Here is an 18,137-nt window from a genome sequence, read left to right as displayed (position 1 = left end):
TCAATTTCTTTAAAAAATGTCTTATAGTTTTCAGCATATAGGTCCTTCACATTTTTGGTTAAGTTTATTCCTAGGTATTTTATTCTTTTTGCTGCAATTGCAAAGGGAATTGTTTTTTGTATTCTTTTTCTGAGATTTCATTGTTAGTATATAGGAATGCAATGGACTTTTGTACGTTGATTTTGTAGCCAGCAACTTTACTGTATTCATTGATTGTTTCTAATAGCTTTTTGGTGGAGTGTTTAGGGTTTTCTATATATAGCATCATGTCATCTGCAAAGAGTGACAATTTAACTTCTTCATTCCCAATTTGGATGCCTTTTAGTTCTTTCTTTTGCCTAATTGCTCTGGCAAGGGAATATTTCTTAAAACTGATACATGTTCTATTTTAAAATTTATCATTTGCTCACTGCAGATATTTCAAATGTTATGAAACTATTTGACATAGGAAGGGAAGGCCCCTGTTGATCTTTCCCCTCAAGAGATAATCACCATTAACAATGTTGTGCACCATCTTGGAGTTCCAGAATTTTTCATGCTAATTGTATATAACCAAAATACTGTGCAAACTGCTACTAAAAGCAATGTCAGATTCAAAAGAAGGAAATAAAGCCTAAGAAAACACTTAAAATTATTTTTAATAATTTCAGTATGGAAAGCAATGTTTATCTTGTCTGTTTAAAGTAGTATCTAAATGAAATGTGTGACTTTTAAACCACCTAGGGAGCATGCCGCCAATGATGTTTCCTTTGCCACCATCCGTTTCCACGACCTCCTATCGCAGCTGGATGATCAATACAGTCGCTTTTCTTTGGAGAATAACTTTTTGTTGCAGCACAACATAAGGAAAAGCAAGCGTAATCTCCAGGTATGACCTGGTCTTTGTGTTTTAGTTGGAATGTTCCCTTTACATGAGAGGTGTCTTTTTTCTTGTAGCAAATATTAATACTGTTGAGCACACACTCACTTAGTAAAGTTACAGAGATGAGAAATAAAATCCCTTTCTGTGGCTAATATTTTCTAGCATAAGTAAAATATCAATTCATTTTGGAAACACGCAAGGAATTTTTAGGTTTAAGTGTATCACCTGTTAGGCATCAGTAATTCCAAAAGACATGTGATGCTATAACCTTGTTTTACTCAAAGTTGTCGATATATAAACCAAAGAAAAAGAGTTACGTTTTAAGAGCAGAGAGTAGTAATATTTCAAAGTGCAGAGGCATTTTAATGATGAGTCCGGTCTAAGTCCTTGGTGTATAGATGGAGAGTAAATCCAGAAAGGCTTGATGTCCCCAATTGGAGCTAGACTGTGCCTTGCCTTGCTTCTGGTGGATTTGCCCTTCCATGGAAGAGCAAGTCAAAGGGAGGTCCAGGCAGGAGAGAATGTGCTACAGAGTTTTAGGATTTCTTCAGACGTACTCCCAGCATCCCTTACGTCTGGCTACCATATTTACTTCTATTTTAATGGAACTTTCCTGTTTTAATGGAGATGAGTGATATCGTTTTCTTGTTTCATACAGCACAACCCAGCTGTTTGTTCAACTTAGGTAATTAGAAGTTTTTGTCTTTCCCCCTCTGTGAATGTACCTATGATTTTATAATACCAGGGAGTGGGGAAGTCTGATTAACTTTATGAAAATTTGCTCTCATATAGACTTTGCTTGAATATACCTGTTATAAAAAGCCATGGTTGCCAGTATTTTGCCAACAGTTTTGACAAGAAAACAGAAAAACTGAGAAGAATATCTTTGCTCTAATTCAAATCAGAGGCCAACAGATAAATTCATTGAGGAATATCATGGATAATTTTTGTATCATTTGCATTGTCTCAGAATCCTAACAGAAGATAATTGGGCTCAAGAATAATAGAAATTAAAGTAAAAATGCTATAGGGTCCCTGTATAAAAATACTTGGTTTTTTAATCAAGAAGTAATTGAGTGCCTGCACTTATTGGAAAGTTAGAGCAATTTTTGTCATAATTTGTGAAAAAAATATTTTGATTTTATCAAAGATAACTTATGTAGAATCGAATAAATATGAGATGAGGTTTCTCAGTGGATGATGAACAAGTTCATTTCAATTTATAAAACACAATCATTTAAACATTCTGAAATTTATTTTTGTTCTAACAACCTTTATATAGGATAATTTTCAGGAAGACCCAATACTGATGTCTATGATCATCTGTAACTGTTTGAAGGAGGAAAGAAAAATCCTGGAAAATGCCCAGAGATTCAATCAGGTACTTTTTTTCTAACTGAATACGAATAATAATAATAAAATAAAAATTCATTCCTTTATCCAACAAATACTATTCAGGCCCTGTTCAAGGCAGTGATGAATAAACGCTCTGATTTTACAGCCCCAGGACGTGGGGACAGTCAGAAAGAGAGATGTTACAGACCTCGGCTTCAAGATCTAAGGCAAGTCATTCTAGTGAGGGAGAGAGACAACACGGAAACAGAGGTTTTTTCAGGGAGTGATAATTGCTATGATAATAAGCAGGGTATTGTGTACTAATGGAGTGTCTGGGGGTGGGGTTGTTTCTGTAAAGCAGGAAACTTCTCTGACGTTCCCGGGCAGGAAGACAGCAGGCAGACAGTGGGCTCTTATAGAAGAAGTCTAAGGAGAGGAGGTGGGACGTGCATGCAGTGGAGGTGGGCAGCAGTTGACAGGCCCAGGGTATGTTTTAGACATGCTACCAGTATACTGGGGCTTATAGTGCAAGATCAGATGTGGGAGTGAGAGAAAATGAAAAATTGAGGCTGACCCTGATTTGTGATTTGAGTTACTTTGGAGATACTGTTGACAGAGCTGGGGAAGACAGGGAAGGGAGAAGGTTAGGGTTTTTGCAGGGCACAGTAGGTTCTGGAGGAGAACAGGTTGATGGGAAAATCAAGAGCTGTATTTTAAATAGGATTGAGATACCTGTTAAGAGTTCTAAGACATCCAAACAATGAATGATTGATTGTATTAGTGCATGAGTTTTTGATTATGATTTTACTAATCCTCTTATATCCCTTCTGGCGATCAGAGTTCAGCAATTTTTTGAGGTTGCCATGGCATTTATTCATTCCTTTCTTGAGTGTCGGTTGGGGTGGTGGAAACAACCCAGCAGGCAGACAGTTGTGAAACCACTGTCTGGGTTGTTCTGGCTGAGACCATTCCAGTTTGAGGGGGAGAATGCCAGGGTACGCAGTGGAATGCGTCCTGGGAGTCACAAATGACTAACAAAGTGAACTGTGGGATTGTGGGAGGGAGAATTGAACTAATGGTGGCGAATACCATTCTCCGAGCACATCTGAGCATTTGCCCAGTCCTTGTGACTCTGCCGCTTCCCGAGGCATTTTGTTCGTGTCTCCCTGTCACACTGCAAGCACCTTGCTTCCCTGAGCATTTAAAGATATATGTTGTTTGTTTTAAACTCAAGCGGACTAGTCTGTCTGGTACCCAGTCTGCTGAATGCAAGTGTGTATCAACATGGGAGGGAAAGCTGGCGGTATTGTCTCCTCTGAGAGAGGTGTGCCTGTCTTCCACGTGGCATACACCTGGGAGATTTTCAGCAGGGCAGTTTGATTGTTTGGGGTTTTCTTCTTAATAGCATTATGCTATGGGCCAATCCTCTGTCTCAAATAGACTTGAGAGGACAGCCAAGAACAGAGATGAGCAGAAGAATGAAGTGTCCACCTTGGCACCCCAGTGTTTCTCTCCTCATATTTGGTGCCAAGGCCCGAGGTGGCATTGGGAGGCAGAGGAGATGATTCCTTCTCTCCCAGATCAACCCCATCACCTGTGTATGCTTTGGGTCTTGATGGCTTGTCAGCTTTTGAACTCCCCTTTAAAATGCAGTTAACCTGGGGAAATGTTCCTTTAAAGCCTCTCAGATACCTGAGTTATCAGTGAACACCTGGGAGGAAGTTTAGTTAATTGCCCAGCTGAGAGCAAGAATAGCAAGGCCTTCTTGGGTTTGAGGGAAGGTACTGGATGTCTGGGGATGTCAGGGACAGGGAAAAGGCGTAATAGATTCCTCCTTTCCAAAGTTACCCGGCTGACTACTGTCTGCGAAATTTAGAAATGTTTCTTCGCCATTTCCCCCCTCTTGAAGTAACTACATTTTAATAATATATCTTCTATTTATACTGATGTATGTATGTATGGAATGATGATGTGATGTATTTTCTTCAAAATAACCCAGTTTTGGGGCCAGAGGAGTAGGGAGAATATAAATGAAACAAGAGTGCCCATGAATTTCTAATTATTAAAACCGTGTGACAGGTACATGGGGATTTAAGAAATTCAAGTTAAAAACATGCAGAATTCAGAGCCAGTTTAGAGCATTTAAAAAGCACAGAATTATAGAAATGTTGGGAAAGGAAGTATTGTTTCCATTGTTTCTTGTTTTAATAGAAGAGCTTTTGAAAAATATGTGTCAGAGAATATTATATTCTGTAAAAATATGTTTCAGAGAATATTGTGCCACAATCACCAGATTTGCTCCACCAAGCATCTCCCAATGTGACCGCAGTAAGGGGATGGAACTGGAGTGCAGATGCATTCTTACAGCCGTGATTTTTTGTACCCGTTCACTAAGCTAACCCTTGGTAGTTTCTGGAGGGGGACAGGAGTCAGGGTCCTCCAGTGGGCGAAGTGTCCCAGTTGTTAGCAGAGCCCGTAGGATGTGGAGTCACATTCAGCTGGCTTAGAAACAGATTAAGATTTCCCTGCAGAGGCAGGAAGCCTTATGGAGCTGCTCAAGGTGATGGCTCATTCTGAGTGGCCAGAGCAGTACTGATTATCACGTTGTGACATGTGGCACCTAGGGATACCAATTATTCTCAGGAATTTCTGATACGTACTTTACACCAGTGTAATTCAGTTGCTTTGAATTTCTGCTATTGCAGACTACATAAAATGAAGGAAAACTTCCAAATGTTTTCTGTGAACAAAGAATAGCTTTGATTACCTAAACCTAATAAAGATAGAACAAAAAAGAAAATTTTGGACCAATTGCACTTAGGGATATCAATGTGAAAATCCTAAATAAAATATTAGGGATCAGAATTAAATACTATATTAAGAAAATAATATATCATGACCAAGTAAAATTTATTCCAAATTACAAGGATAGATTGTGACTGGATAATCCATTAATGTAATTCATTATATAAATAGATATAAAAAGGAAAAGCATATGCTTATCTCCATAGATGCTGAAAAGGTCTGAAAAAAATCCAACATTCATCCCTGATAAAAAATAAATTCATTAAAATACGAATTGATGGATACCTCTTTAATATATTAAGATGTGCTTCTCTCAGTTCTAGAAATAGTATCTTAATTACAACAGTAATCAGAACCACAGCAAGGATATCCATTATTGCCACTGGTATATAGCATTGTATTGGTGGTGTTGGCCAATGCAGTTAGACAAAAGAAAACCATTAGAAGCATAAGAATTAAAAACAGCATCATAAAGATATCAGTTTTTCCTGAGTTAATTCATAATTTTAATGTGATCCCAATAAAATAAGTCATTTTCTGGACTTATACAAATTGTTCCTGAAATTCATATGAAAAATAAACATGCAAGAATAGCAAGGAAACTCATGAAAAAGTAGAGCAATGAGGTGGGACTATACCTACTACATATACGATAAACCCTCCGTACTTAAACATTGTTCAGCGCTTCAGGCTTATGAAGAGAAAGACCAGTGGGAAAGAAGAGAAAATCTAGAAATAAACCCAGGTGCATAAGTAAATTTATATGATAAAGGTGACAACTCAAAGCACTGGTGAAAATACGAACTTTCCATTAAATGTTGTTAAAAAAAAAAAATGGATGGCCTTGGGAAAAAGTTAAAATTGGACCCATACTTCATAAGGATAAAATTCAGATGTATCAGAGATCTAAAAGTAAAAACAATGAAACCATGCAAGTGCTAGGGGGAAAATGGGTGAACTCCTTTATAATCTATCAATAGGGAAAGGCTTCCCAATATGAGGGAAAATCCAGATATAAAAAGAGAAAAGACTGATAAATTTGAAAACATAGAAATGCCCACATAAAACTGGGGGGCGCTATGTATAGGTTGACAGGCACAGTTTTTGCCCATGGGGTTTTAACTCTAAACAAAAATAGATTCTTTCTGGAGTCTAACCTCTACGAGAACAGGGTCCGTCTTGTTCTCCACTCTATTGCCTGGCCTGAGACATTGCCTGACCTTGTCTTAGCACCTAGTAAGCGTGTGTTACATGAATAAATCAGGGAACACCATATGTAATGAACAAATAGGTACTGCTGTGTCCTGAGTCTTCTGGTAACAAAGACGAAGAAGACTAAATACTCCCAGTGAGTCTGGGTTGATATTACTACTTTAGAGCAGCAGATACTCATTTCAGTCCTTATCAGCAGTGTTGTTCAATTTTGATAAGCCTCTCAATCACCTGGGATCTTGTCAAAATGGGCTTTCTGATTTAGTAATCAGATGAGATTCTGCATTTCCAACAAGCTCCCAGGTGGCAAGATGCTGCTTGTCTGGGGACCACACTGTGAGTCCCAAAGCTTTAAGACAAATAAGTACAGGGTAAGAAGAATCTTGTCTACAGAATTTGAGAAACCCTGAAATAAATTCCTGTGTGGTGCCATGCAACTGTATGAATTAATGGAAAATTTCAGAAATACTGTTTATTTTAAGCATGAACTGAGTCTAGCCTTTCTGTAGTGTAAATAACTTGCCAACATTTCCCAGAGCCTTGGGAACTGAACTGTTTCTCATGTGGGAAGCCTGTAAGGAAGTTTTAGAAGGTCTGGGAGGTAGGGGATTCATACGGTTTAGACTTGACTTTGGAGGGTAACCAGCAGGTAAATACACCAGAGGAAATGATTGCTGTTAACCTTGTACCTCTCATTACAGGCTCAGTCGGGGAATATCCAGAACACTGTGATGTTAGACAAACAGAAGGAGCTCGACAACAAAGTCAGAAATGTGAAGGACAAAGTTATGGTGAGTACTGAATAAATATGTACATTGAGTCGGTAACTTTTTGTGGAGGAAAAAAAGGTTTCAACTGCTCCAGTGTAAACATAGTAACTGATTTCAGTCCTTTCAGTAATTGAGAAGAAAAGTTTTGCTGAAGTTCCAAGCCTTAAGTAAGCAAATTGGTAAAACCAATGAGCAGATAAGACTTTTATGGCCTCTGTTGTAACTGCCAAACATTGAGCTTATCTTATTCTTCCTTGTAGTACCCTGTTGTAACTCTTGACCTTGCCCCTAGATGTTGCTGCTCTAAATAATCCTTTATATCTGCATCTCTCAAATTGGGGTGTTCCTGGGGGTTACACATTGCCCCAGGAGAAACATGGCCCATCCTCCTCAAGTACCTGTTTTATGCTAAGTCTTGGAAAGGGAACAAAACATTTCATTGAAAGCAATTCTGATACATTTTTGATTCGAATAAAACATCCACAACAATTTTAAGATAAACTTGCAAGACAATTTTTATGGAAGCAGAAGGCTGCTTCAGTGGCCTTGGTGGCATGTGTTCATTCCTCTCTATTGTTAGGCTGTGTGGGAGGACAAGATGAGGAAGCCTGCTTCACACCTGGCCTGTATCTATGGTAAAGGCCTCCCAGCTGAGGCGGGCGATATCCTTTGGGTCTCTTGGTCACACCAGGTTGGCCTTGGCTTGGTGCTTCAGACAGTGTCTTTCCAAACTCAATTCTTTGGAGCACCTTTATCTTGCAGCCTCCTAGGGAAACACTTCATTCAAGTAGAAACCAGTTGACCCAGTGTGGAAATAGCCATATACTTTCTTTTGTAAGAAAAGCTATTATATACGTATTAGTGATATAGAAAGTGTTTAATGTATGTGATTAGAATTTTGCAAGTCTAGTTCATCATTGAGGGAGCAGGATTGTTACCGTGGTTTTTTGGGTCCTACAGAAGCAATAATCTGTTTGCCAAAGTCTTTAGAAGCTGATCAGGAGAAAACCTGATTATGTCTTTATTTGTAGTGTATAGAGCATGAAATCAAGACCTTAGAAGATTTACAGGATGAATATGACTTTAAATGCAAAACCTCGCAGAACAGAGGTAAGAGCTAACATTTAAAGCAGTGCTCATTGGCTGTCATTTTTTCTGTCTACACTAGATAACGAAGACAAATACTCTTTCATATTTGCCAAATATTTTATGACCCTTGACTTACCAGTCTTGGCCTCTTGATGACTCAGGCCAGGATTTCTTAACCTCAGTACTGTTGACAATTTGGGACAGATAATTCTTTGTTGTGTGGGGCTGTCCTGTACATGGTGGGTGTATAGCAGCATATCTGACTTGTACCCACCAGATGGCAGTAGAACTATTTCCTAATCCCCAGTGGTGACAACTGAACCCATCTCCAGACATTGCCAAGGGTTCCCTGAGGGGCAAAATCACCCCTAGTTGATAACTACTAGTTGTGTGTTATCCACTTTATTTATTGTGCCTAGCACACTGATTGACAGACTGATAGGTGTGTGGAGTTCCCCTGTTCAATGTTTTTCTCACGTTTTAAAGCAGTTTTGCTCTATTTTGTTATTGCTTGTTTTTAATGATTATAGCAACTGAAAAGTGTGCATTCTGTAGAACATGTAGGGTACTGCTGTAACCCTGGTAATCCTTAGGAGGATAGTATGGTTAATATTAGAGAGATTATTGGTAAGATTTGGGTAAAAAGTATGAGAGAAAGTAACCTCAACTACTATTATTTCCTAACTGTCTACTTCTCTTTTACAGATACAGATATGCTTTACTTTTTTAGATGAAGTGTTTAATTTTGTCATTTATGTTCATTTAGTTCGTATTTTATAATGACTTAGCAACCAGACAGTACTGTTTCTGATTTACATGGGTTGTTGAAAACAAGTATTTTGTTTCAGTGTGTCCAGTTTTTATTCTTTGAACGTTTTTCTTGTTTTGTTCCTTAAAGATTGAAGAAGAGCCAAGTTTGACTTATCGTCAGATAGCATTGGGGTCATATTTCTCCTAAATGTTCGTGAATCTTGGCTTAGTTGGACTTGTCGTCTTTTATATTTACATTATCTGCTATCTCTCTCCCAATTCACAGAACACGAAACCAATGGTGTGGCAAAGAATGATCAGAAGCAGGAACAGATGTTACTCCAGAAGATGTATTTAATGCTTGACAATAAGAGAAAGGTAGTGATTCACTTTCCAGAAAAACATGTTGCTTTTGTCACAGACTATAAATAATGAACTTGAAGTTTAAAATAGAGGAAAAAATATTTTTTTATAACTCCTTGCTGAGAGCCCCAGTTGAGATGAAAGAATATTTGCTTTTAAAAAAAAAATCTTTTAAAATTCAGTTATTAAAGAGGAATTTATTTCAGTTTGTTTCTTTTTCTCCCTTTAGGAAGTAGTCCACAAAATAATAGAGTTGTTGAATGTCACCGAACTTACCCAGAAAGCCCTGATTAATGATGAACTGGTGGAATGGAAGCGCAGACAGCAGAGCGCCTGTATTGGGGGACCCCCCAACGCTTGCCTCGATCAGCTGCAGAACTGGTAAGCTTCTTGAAAGTGGAAAATTGGCAGCTGACTGGCTACTCATATAAATTCAGTGCACAGTTGAGTTGCATTAGTTGAATGGACCTGTCAAAACCTTGGTTTAGAGTTTGACATGGTCCAGCTTTCTGTGGAAGACGAAAGCAGGAAGGAGCCACCAGGAAAGGTTTCCAAGAGCATTCGGACTTGCACTGACTCTTGACAGTGAATAGGAGTGCTTCATGTAGACCAGGAGGACGGCATAGAGAGGCCCATGGGAGGGGAGGCAGGACACAAACGAGGCCTGCAGTTCTGCATTTTGAATGGCTGGAGAGGGGTGCCTGGAAGGGCAGGAGGAAAGTAGAGCTGGCAAGAGGCTGGAGCCTGGTCGTGGAGGTCCTCACACCATGCTGGGAACAGGACTTTATTCAGGGGGCACTGGTGAGCCAGGCAGGCATTTTATTTAAGTGGATGTTTATTTCAATGATTTTTTGTTTAGAAAGGTCACTCAGGCAACAGTCAGGAGGGTAGAAGAGAGGTAGAAAGACCAGCTGGGCTACTATGAGCATATTAGTGTAGTCCAGGGGAGATGGATGAGATCTGAACTCGAATCAAACAGAGGGGATGGAAGACGTGAAATCAGAGGGATATGAAGGAATGGTGGCCTGAAACGGTTCCCAAGGGCCCAAGGAAAAGATCTCGTAGATGATTTTCTGAATTGCTACTTTTTTAAAAAAGATTCACAATTCATATTCAGCCATTTATTCTTATTCTGTGAACTGCCTGCCCTTATCCCAAATTTCTGTGGGTCAGAACAGAGCTTCCCAGCCCAGTGTGCCCCATGTGCCTTAGGAGACTCTGTCCGCAGAGCTCTCCAGGGCCCAGGGAAGCTCTGTGTTGTCTGGAGCCCCCCAGTGGTCACTTTAGGCCACAAGAAGCCTATTCCCAAGGTGCAAATGCCCTCCATCATCCCCCACTGTGCTGTACAGATATTGTCATTTTCTGGTGTGCCATGACCCAGACAAACTTGGGAAGCGCTGAATTTCTCAGGAACTCGCCCACTCCCATCTCTCTGCCTTCTCATTTCATGGCCAAAGCCGCTCTCTCTGTGCTTGGAACTGTATTCAAGGAATGACACCACAAAGGGAAGGAGACGTCTTTCATTGAGGAGAAGATTTTATTTTCTGTCATTACTCCAGGCAAATACAATGACACTTTCACAGCCTAATTTGGTTCAGAGGCCAATCACCGTTGGCAGTGTACTGTGAGGAAGGAGGAACCCGAAAGCAATTGCTAGGTTTCCTCCTTGGTTTATATTTTGAGTATCTAGATTGAGCATATTGTCTTCTTTCAGTTCAGTGAAACAATAACCTTTGTTTCCTCCTCTCCTCCTAACTCAGGCCTAGCAGCCCCTCTGTGTTGTTTCCACAGCCTCCAGGCTGCTCTCTCACTACTTACTGTCCTGATATAAAATCTAAAGGGGCCCTTCACTGCCCTGTATCACCTCTGATGGCGTCTGCCTTGCCGTGTCCCCGTCTCTGCCCTCCTCTTTGCCCTGTCCCTTTAAATCCCAGTTATCTTACAGGTCAGTTGAAGTCACAGTTCCCCTAGAAGCCACTGCCCCTATCCATCTCTCCTTAGGTCCATCTCAGAGGTATGCAGAGGTTTTGGTCTGGGCTATAATCAGTCAGCACATGTTAGTTTTTTTCTCCCCACACAACTTCTGAACACCAATATGTGCCTTGTTCTTTGTTTCTCCTTGCAGTGAGGAGTGCTGCCAGGTAGATAATGGCACGTGTTGCCTGTGAAAATCTCTTGTGGTGTCTGTGATTCTCTTTAATCCAGGCTGCTTTGGGACTGTTTCTGATTGAGACCCCTGTGTCATGTACCTTCCCAGGTTCACCATTGTTGCAGAGAGTCTGCAGCAAGTTCGTCAGCAGCTTAAAAAGCTTGAGGAATTGGAACAGAAACTCACCTATGATCATGACCCCATCACAAAAAACAAACAAGCCTTATGGGACCGCACCTTCAGCCTCTTCCAGCAGCTCATTCAGAGGTAACTGAGGGAGAGGTATTTGCACCTCCTGCAGTATTTTACCCAGAGGAAACATTTATGGTAATTCAAATAATTTAGAAGGGTTTAATGGGTTATATAAATGTTTTATGGCCAGTTAGCTCTTCCTGAATTCCTTGTTTATGCCAATGGCCCTTCATCTTTGTGGCCACTTACACTGGGGACTAGTAGTAAATTGTACTCCTCTTTTCTCTGTAGCTGGTCTGTGCTGAGACCTGTGGCTTCTAAGTTCATGATATCTGTCCTCTCCTTCCATGGATTCATTGTTTCAGGCTTTCAAATAGGGTCTCCTCATTTCTTACTTAGTAGCCTCCCAAGTGACCCCTTCTCAGCCTCTTCCTACCGAGTCCCTGTGACCTGACGCTTTTCCAGAGCTGAGTTTATCTGGTTCTTTGTTACTTGCTAATCCACGTGGAGCCCCTCAGCTGGACACTAATGTCCCGTGCCCATAGCCTGGCCCTTAGCTGACCACTGAAGAGGCAGCTTCCACACATGCCCCATATCCGGGCAGACTTGACCTCATGCCCACCCTATCCATTTACTTCTCCATGTCTCTCCTATTTCCTCCGCCTCAAAGCCTTCTTCTCTTGTACCTGTTTCCAAAACTGTATTATCCTGAAAGTTTCACCTTATGTCTCGTCGGGAAATCTTCCTACTGGAGTTTCCAATCAAATGTTATCCCCTTTCCAGATCTGCACGGTTTATCCTTTGTTTCTCTCCCATTCTGGATTTTATTGTGTAGCTGTCTACCTATTTCTGTTATTTTTGTTGTACAGTGGAAGGTCCTGGAAGACAGAGATCTTTGTCATCCTTTGTCCCCTGCCAGGCCTGTACACAGTGCCTTGCCCACGGGAGGGTTCTAAATGTGCATAGTTGATAAATAAATGGTACTAAGTAGAGTGGAGTTCATATTGCAAAGTTTTTTTTATGCTAACTTGACATAATAAAAATGTCTTTGGTTCCCTGTGGTTAATGTCCAGATAGGAATGCCTAGATGTTGGATTTTGAAATAACCAAGGGCATCTACTTGGGTTTTAGAGAGCAAATTTGATTCTTGATGCAGATTTATAAATGACCATAATCTAATTCAGGGTTTTCATTGTTGAAGAGTATCACAGGTCACTATAATTACTTTGTTTTCGTTGAGTGCAAATTAGATTTTGGGATTTCTTTACTGACAAACTAGAAAAACCTCACTTTATTCATCCCACTTATTAGAATCTTTCAAACTATTTTTAAGTTTGTCCCCCTTTCCTCTTAAGGGAAAATAATTTTTTACTGCCTTAACCTTAATGGAAATGCTAATTTATCTACACTTTGCTGGGTATTTGCAGCTCATTTGTGGTGGAAAGGCAGCCCTGCATGCCAACTCATCCTCAGAGGCCACTGGTCTTGAAGACTGGCGTACAATTCACGGTGAAGCTGAGGTAATAAGGAAAGGCTGTAACCCCCTATGCCTCATATTACATTGCACTTTCACAACACTTATGTGCTTTAAAGGGAACAATTTTACAGTGGGCATTTTAATATGAATTCTTATTTAGAATATCTGAGTCTTTCATATTCAAAATAGAAATAAAACAGGTGTATGTGTATATACACAAACACACCTTCTTTTTCTCCAGTTGTAAATTCAGTCCTCCCAGAATTTTGTCCATGTCTACACAAATATATAAATGTCTTTATGTTTATTTGTGCATATATATTTGTGTGCACATATATGTTATATTTTAAACATAGACACACACATATCCACACAAATTTACATGACATACAATATTTCATGTTTAAAAACCAGGGTTCTACTAGATATATTGCTTTGCAGCCTGGTTTTCTCCTTGATAGTAAACTATAGAAATGTTTCCACCTGGGAACGTAAGGCTTTATTTTCTTCTCTCGCGTGGCTACGTTCATGTAGCTGTTCCTCTACAGATGAGCCTCTTGACTCTGAAGAGCTGCACTTGCCTTCAGTATTGTCCCTAGTCCCATTTTGTGGGTGCATCTCAGTGATGCTGCTCAGGGTGCTGCTTCCTGGCTCCCGGGTGTTACAGTGCCACACTCAAGCACTCACAGGGCCCTAGAACTCATAGCTGGAAGGGGCACTAGAAATCTAATCCTGTTCACCTGCTCCACTGAATGGAGCAGACCAGAGACTGGAGGAGCTCCTTCCAAGGCCTCCAGCTCAGCAGAGCAGGGCCATGCCGGAGCCCAGTGCTCCTTCCTTCCATCTTTCCACACCACCCTGGAGTGGGTGATACCTGTGATCCTCATTCCTGATTATAGGTGATAGTTTTTATTTTCTTTCAACAGGACAAACATTAGATACACATTTTAATAAAGGTAATGTTTGTTATTTTTTACCCATATCATTGGCCAAATATTGAAAGTTCGATAAAAGCCAATGTTGGTGAGGCGATGTAGGGAAGCCAGGTACCCTCACTAACAGTGGGTGAGAATGTCAAATCAGTGCTGCTCTCTGTCAGAATTTAACGTTACAGTGTTGTCCAACTACACAGCAAGGAATTTACCCTATAAATACACTTTAAAAAATCCAAGTAGACATGTAAGGGTGTCAATTCTGTTATTTGTAATGACTTAAAACTAGAGGGGATGTTATTGAAATGTTCATTGATAGGGAATTGGTGTAATAAATTGTAATAGATAATTTCTTAAAATAATAGTGACTTTTATTTTTCTTTCCAGACTGTTGGTGAAATTGCAAGAACTGAATTATAATTTGAAAGTCAAAGTCTTATTTGATAAGTAAGATATATTTACTATTATCTAAGATATGTGTACTATTGAAATGCTGGTTTTGTTAAGCAAACACAGATTTATGCACTGGGGCCATTTGGAAGCGATCCCAGCAGATTTAAATTGATAGTTCCCATTCTGGATGTTGGGAACTTCCCTTAGAGCTGGTATCAGTATGTCTGTGCCTTTTTCGACTGTCAGTGAGCCAAAGTATGAGTGTATTTTATGTTTATGAGTTTATAATGACCAAGCCTTGAAGCAGCCAGACCTGGTGCACCACGCTCCTCCTAGGCAACCCCAGAGAAGGGGCACTTAATCACACACGAGCTGAAGATCTTCCAGGCTGCAGTGATTCTGCAGCCAGTTTTTGGATTGTTTCTGGAGTGAAGTTGGCAACATTTTGGGGTATGGGAGGTCTTTGTAGAGCCTCCTGGATCCTTTCTTGTACCTTCTGGGCAGTAGGGCCCAGGAATGGGCAGGATCTTGCACAGGGGTCTAAATGGAGCCAGCCCATCCCGTTTTGCCCTTAGACCCTTGATGCGTAGCACTGACTTTGCCACTTACATTAAGGAACAAAGTGGCTTCCACATTCCTTGGCATATTTAATGCTTTTGTATAACACATTGGTTTTAAACTGTTTATGATAATCCAAATAACTTTTCTCTGGCTTTTTGTCTCTTTCCATTCTTGTAACAATATTCTTCCTTATAACACAGTCTGTGCCTTTGTCTTTCCTGCCATCATCTTTGGTTTCTCTGTGTATCGGTTAGCTTCTGCTGCATAACAAATTATCCCAAAACTTAGTGGCTTAATACTCCAAAACTTATTATTTCTCTTATTCTGTGGGCTATAGATGGTTCTTCTGGTCTGGGCTAGCTTGTTTGTTGCTGGGTGGTCTGGTTACAGTCTGAGGTTTCAGCTGGGATAACTGAGCCGTTCTCCATGAGGCTCTCAAAGAGACTACGTGGGTGTTTTCACACGGTGTTGTGTTCCAAGTAGGTAAGAGGAGCAGTGTTGGGGCTAGACTTGTACAGCATCACTCCCATTCATTCTGTTGGTAAAAGCAAGTCAAAGCCAGCTGAGATTCAAGGGACAGGGAAATATGTTTCTCTCTTGAAGGGAAGAGCCTCAAAAGATTTTGTTGCCTTTGCTGTTTACCACACTCTGCTTTAGCACAGTCTCTCTTTTAGATTGTGCTCTTTTGTCTTTTCTGACTGTTCCAGCTCTGAATTTTCTTCTTAGTGTTGACAAGGCAACTTTGTATCGTACTGTTCCATTTATTTTAAATTCTTTTTTTTTTTTCAAACAAGGGAAAAGGGTTCATTCTCATAGCTAATGGTGATTGTCATTCACAAAAACATTGAATTTCTAGTTGAGATATGGAAGGAAGCTAACTCATTTCACTATGAGTGCGCTAATGATTTCTAATCTTTGCCTACGTCTAACTGATACTTTGTCCAGAACATGACATGGTGATGTGTTTATGTAAGAGGCAAGGTCTCTTACGCTTTAAACTCAGATTTAAAACTTAAGCTTGACAGTTTTCCCAAATAATTATCTATTCTGGTACTTTCATGAAAGCATCAAGGATAGTAGAGAATAAAAATACGGGCTGAGCTATCACCCTGGAAGATCTGTTTAGTTCCTTCACAGCAGAGCAGTGCTCTCTGCTGAATCCCCAGGTCTTAGCACAGTGCCTTGCACAAAATAATTGCTCAATAAATAATGATAACTGAAGCTTACATTTATTGGGGCTGTGCTATGTTCTCTTTTTACCTATTAGCTAGTTTCCTCCTCACAATATCCTGTAGGGTTAGTGATATTAGCATGTTGTACAAATGAGAAATGTGAGGCCCAGATAATTTATTACACTGTAATACTTGGCAGAACTGGTGTTGGGAGTTAGTGAGTGAATAAAAGGGCAGAAACCCACAGATACAGATTTATTTTTTTATTGATTTTTTATTTATACGTGTACTTTTGCGTGTTTCTTACAGCTCATTTCAAAATTTAGATACACATATATGATTATATATATGTTTCTTTTTGCAGAGATGTGAATGAGAGAAATACAGTAAAAGGGTATGTAAAGTACTCTGTACTATGTTTTATATCTTGTTTGTTTTGTTTGTTTAATAGTTCCAAGCCTTTTAAGTGTTTCTACCCTGTATTGTTTAGATTCCGAAAGTTCAACATTTTGGGCACACACACAAAAGTGATGAACATGGAGGAGTCCACCAATGGAAGTCTGGCAGCGGAATTTCGACACCTGGTAGGAAGACCAGTTTTCCCCTTTTACGTTGTATCTGGTGTATTAGGACTTTGGACAGTAAGTGGGATGTGGAGGGCACAGCCTAGGAGGACACTTTCTAGGGTTTGTGGCTGGTGACTTCACTAGCGCTTAGTGAAGTCACTCCTCCTTATGCCAGAATTCCTCACTCTGTTTTCAGCTCTCTCTCCCAGACATACTTCTGGGGTGCAGTGATCTCAGTAAAATATGCCATAAACCAGTGCGCACATCAGTTATCTACACTTGGTGCCTCTAGAACCTCAGGGGTCACTCATTCTAGACTCTTGTATTTTCTCAAAGGTTGTTATTCCTCCCATGTCCTGGCTGTTCCTTCTCCCCCCTCTAAATGTGGCAGACCCCAGGCATGTCACCTCAGCCCCTTCTTCATATTCTCCTGCCTGGTGGTCTCGCACAACTCCTGCCTCTGCTGCGTTGTCTCAAAGGACAGGTCAGTTCCACCAGGCAGCAGACACCCAGGGGGAGGCTTGAGGTGCATGGTGCCTTCTCGCCTGCCTCCATGAAAACCCTGGAAGCCAGCCGTACTGAGCCCTGTGCTCTTTCTGGGCCAGAGCCTGCGGGGAATTTCAAGGTATCCTTTTCACTGGCGACCATCTCCTGAACCAGCAAACTCATAGCCAGGACACTAGACCTTCTGTGAGAGCCTCGGTCCAAACTCAGGAGTCTGAGGATGTCCACAGCTGTTCTCAGGGCCCTAAGTTGCTCATTTGAAGCCTCAAGGACTGAAGTGTTTTTGAGAGCCATCTTAGTTGGGCCTGGAGTTGCCGGGCCTAGCCTGGAAGACTCTGCCGGGGGTTGGGGGGTTGGGAGGCAGGAGAAGCTGTGCCCTGAGCCTGGGGAACATGAATCAGCTAATGAAGGAGATGGGGAATCATTCAGGAAAAGTTTTCACAGGGGAAGGGAGCAGGACAAAATTCTCTGGGATCCTTCTAAACTCTGTGGTGTTCGCATGGTATCAGGCGCTGGGGAAAGGCACTCCTGTTCATGAATCCACACAAGGGTCCTTTCATCATTTGTTCGGAATTCTTAACAATAATTGCATATCCTTCCTTCTTTCCACGTCCTGACTTTGGCTTGACTTGTAAATGAAAATAGCAACTTTGACAATTATTGTGTCATTTACTAAGATGGTTTCTTGTTTTATAGCAACTGAAGGAACAGAAAAATGCTGGCAACAGAACTAATGAGGTAAGAGACTGTCTCTGTTGCGAATGGTCTCTGATTAGCAGGTCCTTTCAGTGAGGTTGGCTCAGTGCCCTGGGGGCCGGGACACCTCATAGAGGCATTCAGACCCAGCAGGGAAAAGCAGCAAATGAGTTCGGAACTCGTATGTCTGTGATAACAGGAAAAACACTCTGATTTCATGCTTCAGGGTTTTCAGATTTCGCACACGAATTTACTGGACCCTCACAGCCAATCCTGTGGAGTGGGGATAGTGGGCTTTTGTGTTACTGA

General features: G+C 40.7%; 1 protein-coding gene across 10 annotated transcripts in view; it reads left to right on the top strand.

Moving 5' to 3' along the window:
- Positions 1 to 18,137, top strand: part of STAT1 (signal transducer and activator of transcription 1) — a 39,659-nt gene that overhangs the window by 6,352 nt on the left and 15,170 nt on the right. For 7 of the 10 annotated variants that reach the window (XM_081051968.1, XM_081051966.1, XM_081051972.1 and 4 more), the window contains 12 exons: positions 724 to 868; positions 2,145 to 2,243; positions 6,916 to 7,005; positions 8,016 to 8,094; positions 9,110 to 9,201; positions 9,416 to 9,567; positions 11,444 to 11,602; positions 12,955 to 13,047; positions 14,324 to 14,383; positions 16,427 to 16,456; positions 16,553 to 16,646; positions 17,829 to 17,870. In XM_081051968.1, the coding sequence (XP_080908094.1) occupies positions 724 to 868; positions 2,145 to 2,243; positions 6,916 to 7,005; positions 8,016 to 8,094; positions 9,110 to 9,201; positions 9,416 to 9,567; positions 11,444 to 11,602; positions 12,955 to 13,047; positions 14,324 to 14,383; positions 16,427 to 16,456; positions 16,553 to 16,646; positions 17,829 to 17,870 (1,135 nt within the window). Of the gene's footprint in view, positions 1 to 723; positions 869 to 2,144; positions 2,244 to 2,363; positions 2,425 to 6,915; positions 7,006 to 8,015; positions 8,095 to 9,109; positions 9,202 to 9,415; positions 9,568 to 11,443; positions 11,603 to 12,954; positions 13,048 to 14,323; positions 14,384 to 16,426; positions 16,457 to 16,552; positions 16,647 to 17,828; positions 17,871 to 18,137 lie in introns of all 10 variants that reach the window. The other 3 variants (XM_081051974.1, XM_081051967.1, XM_081051975.1) reach the window with 1 other exon arrangement.

This window comes from Rhinolophus hipposideros (assembly GCF_964194185.1).
Source record: "Rhinolophus hipposideros genome assembly, chromosome: 6".
Classification (NCBI taxonomy): Eukaryota; Metazoa; Chordata; class Mammalia; order Chiroptera; family Rhinolophidae; genus Rhinolophus; species Rhinolophus hipposideros.
Note: the sequence above shows the minus strand (reverse complement) of the source record. Positions and strands in the feature narration are given on the sequence as shown.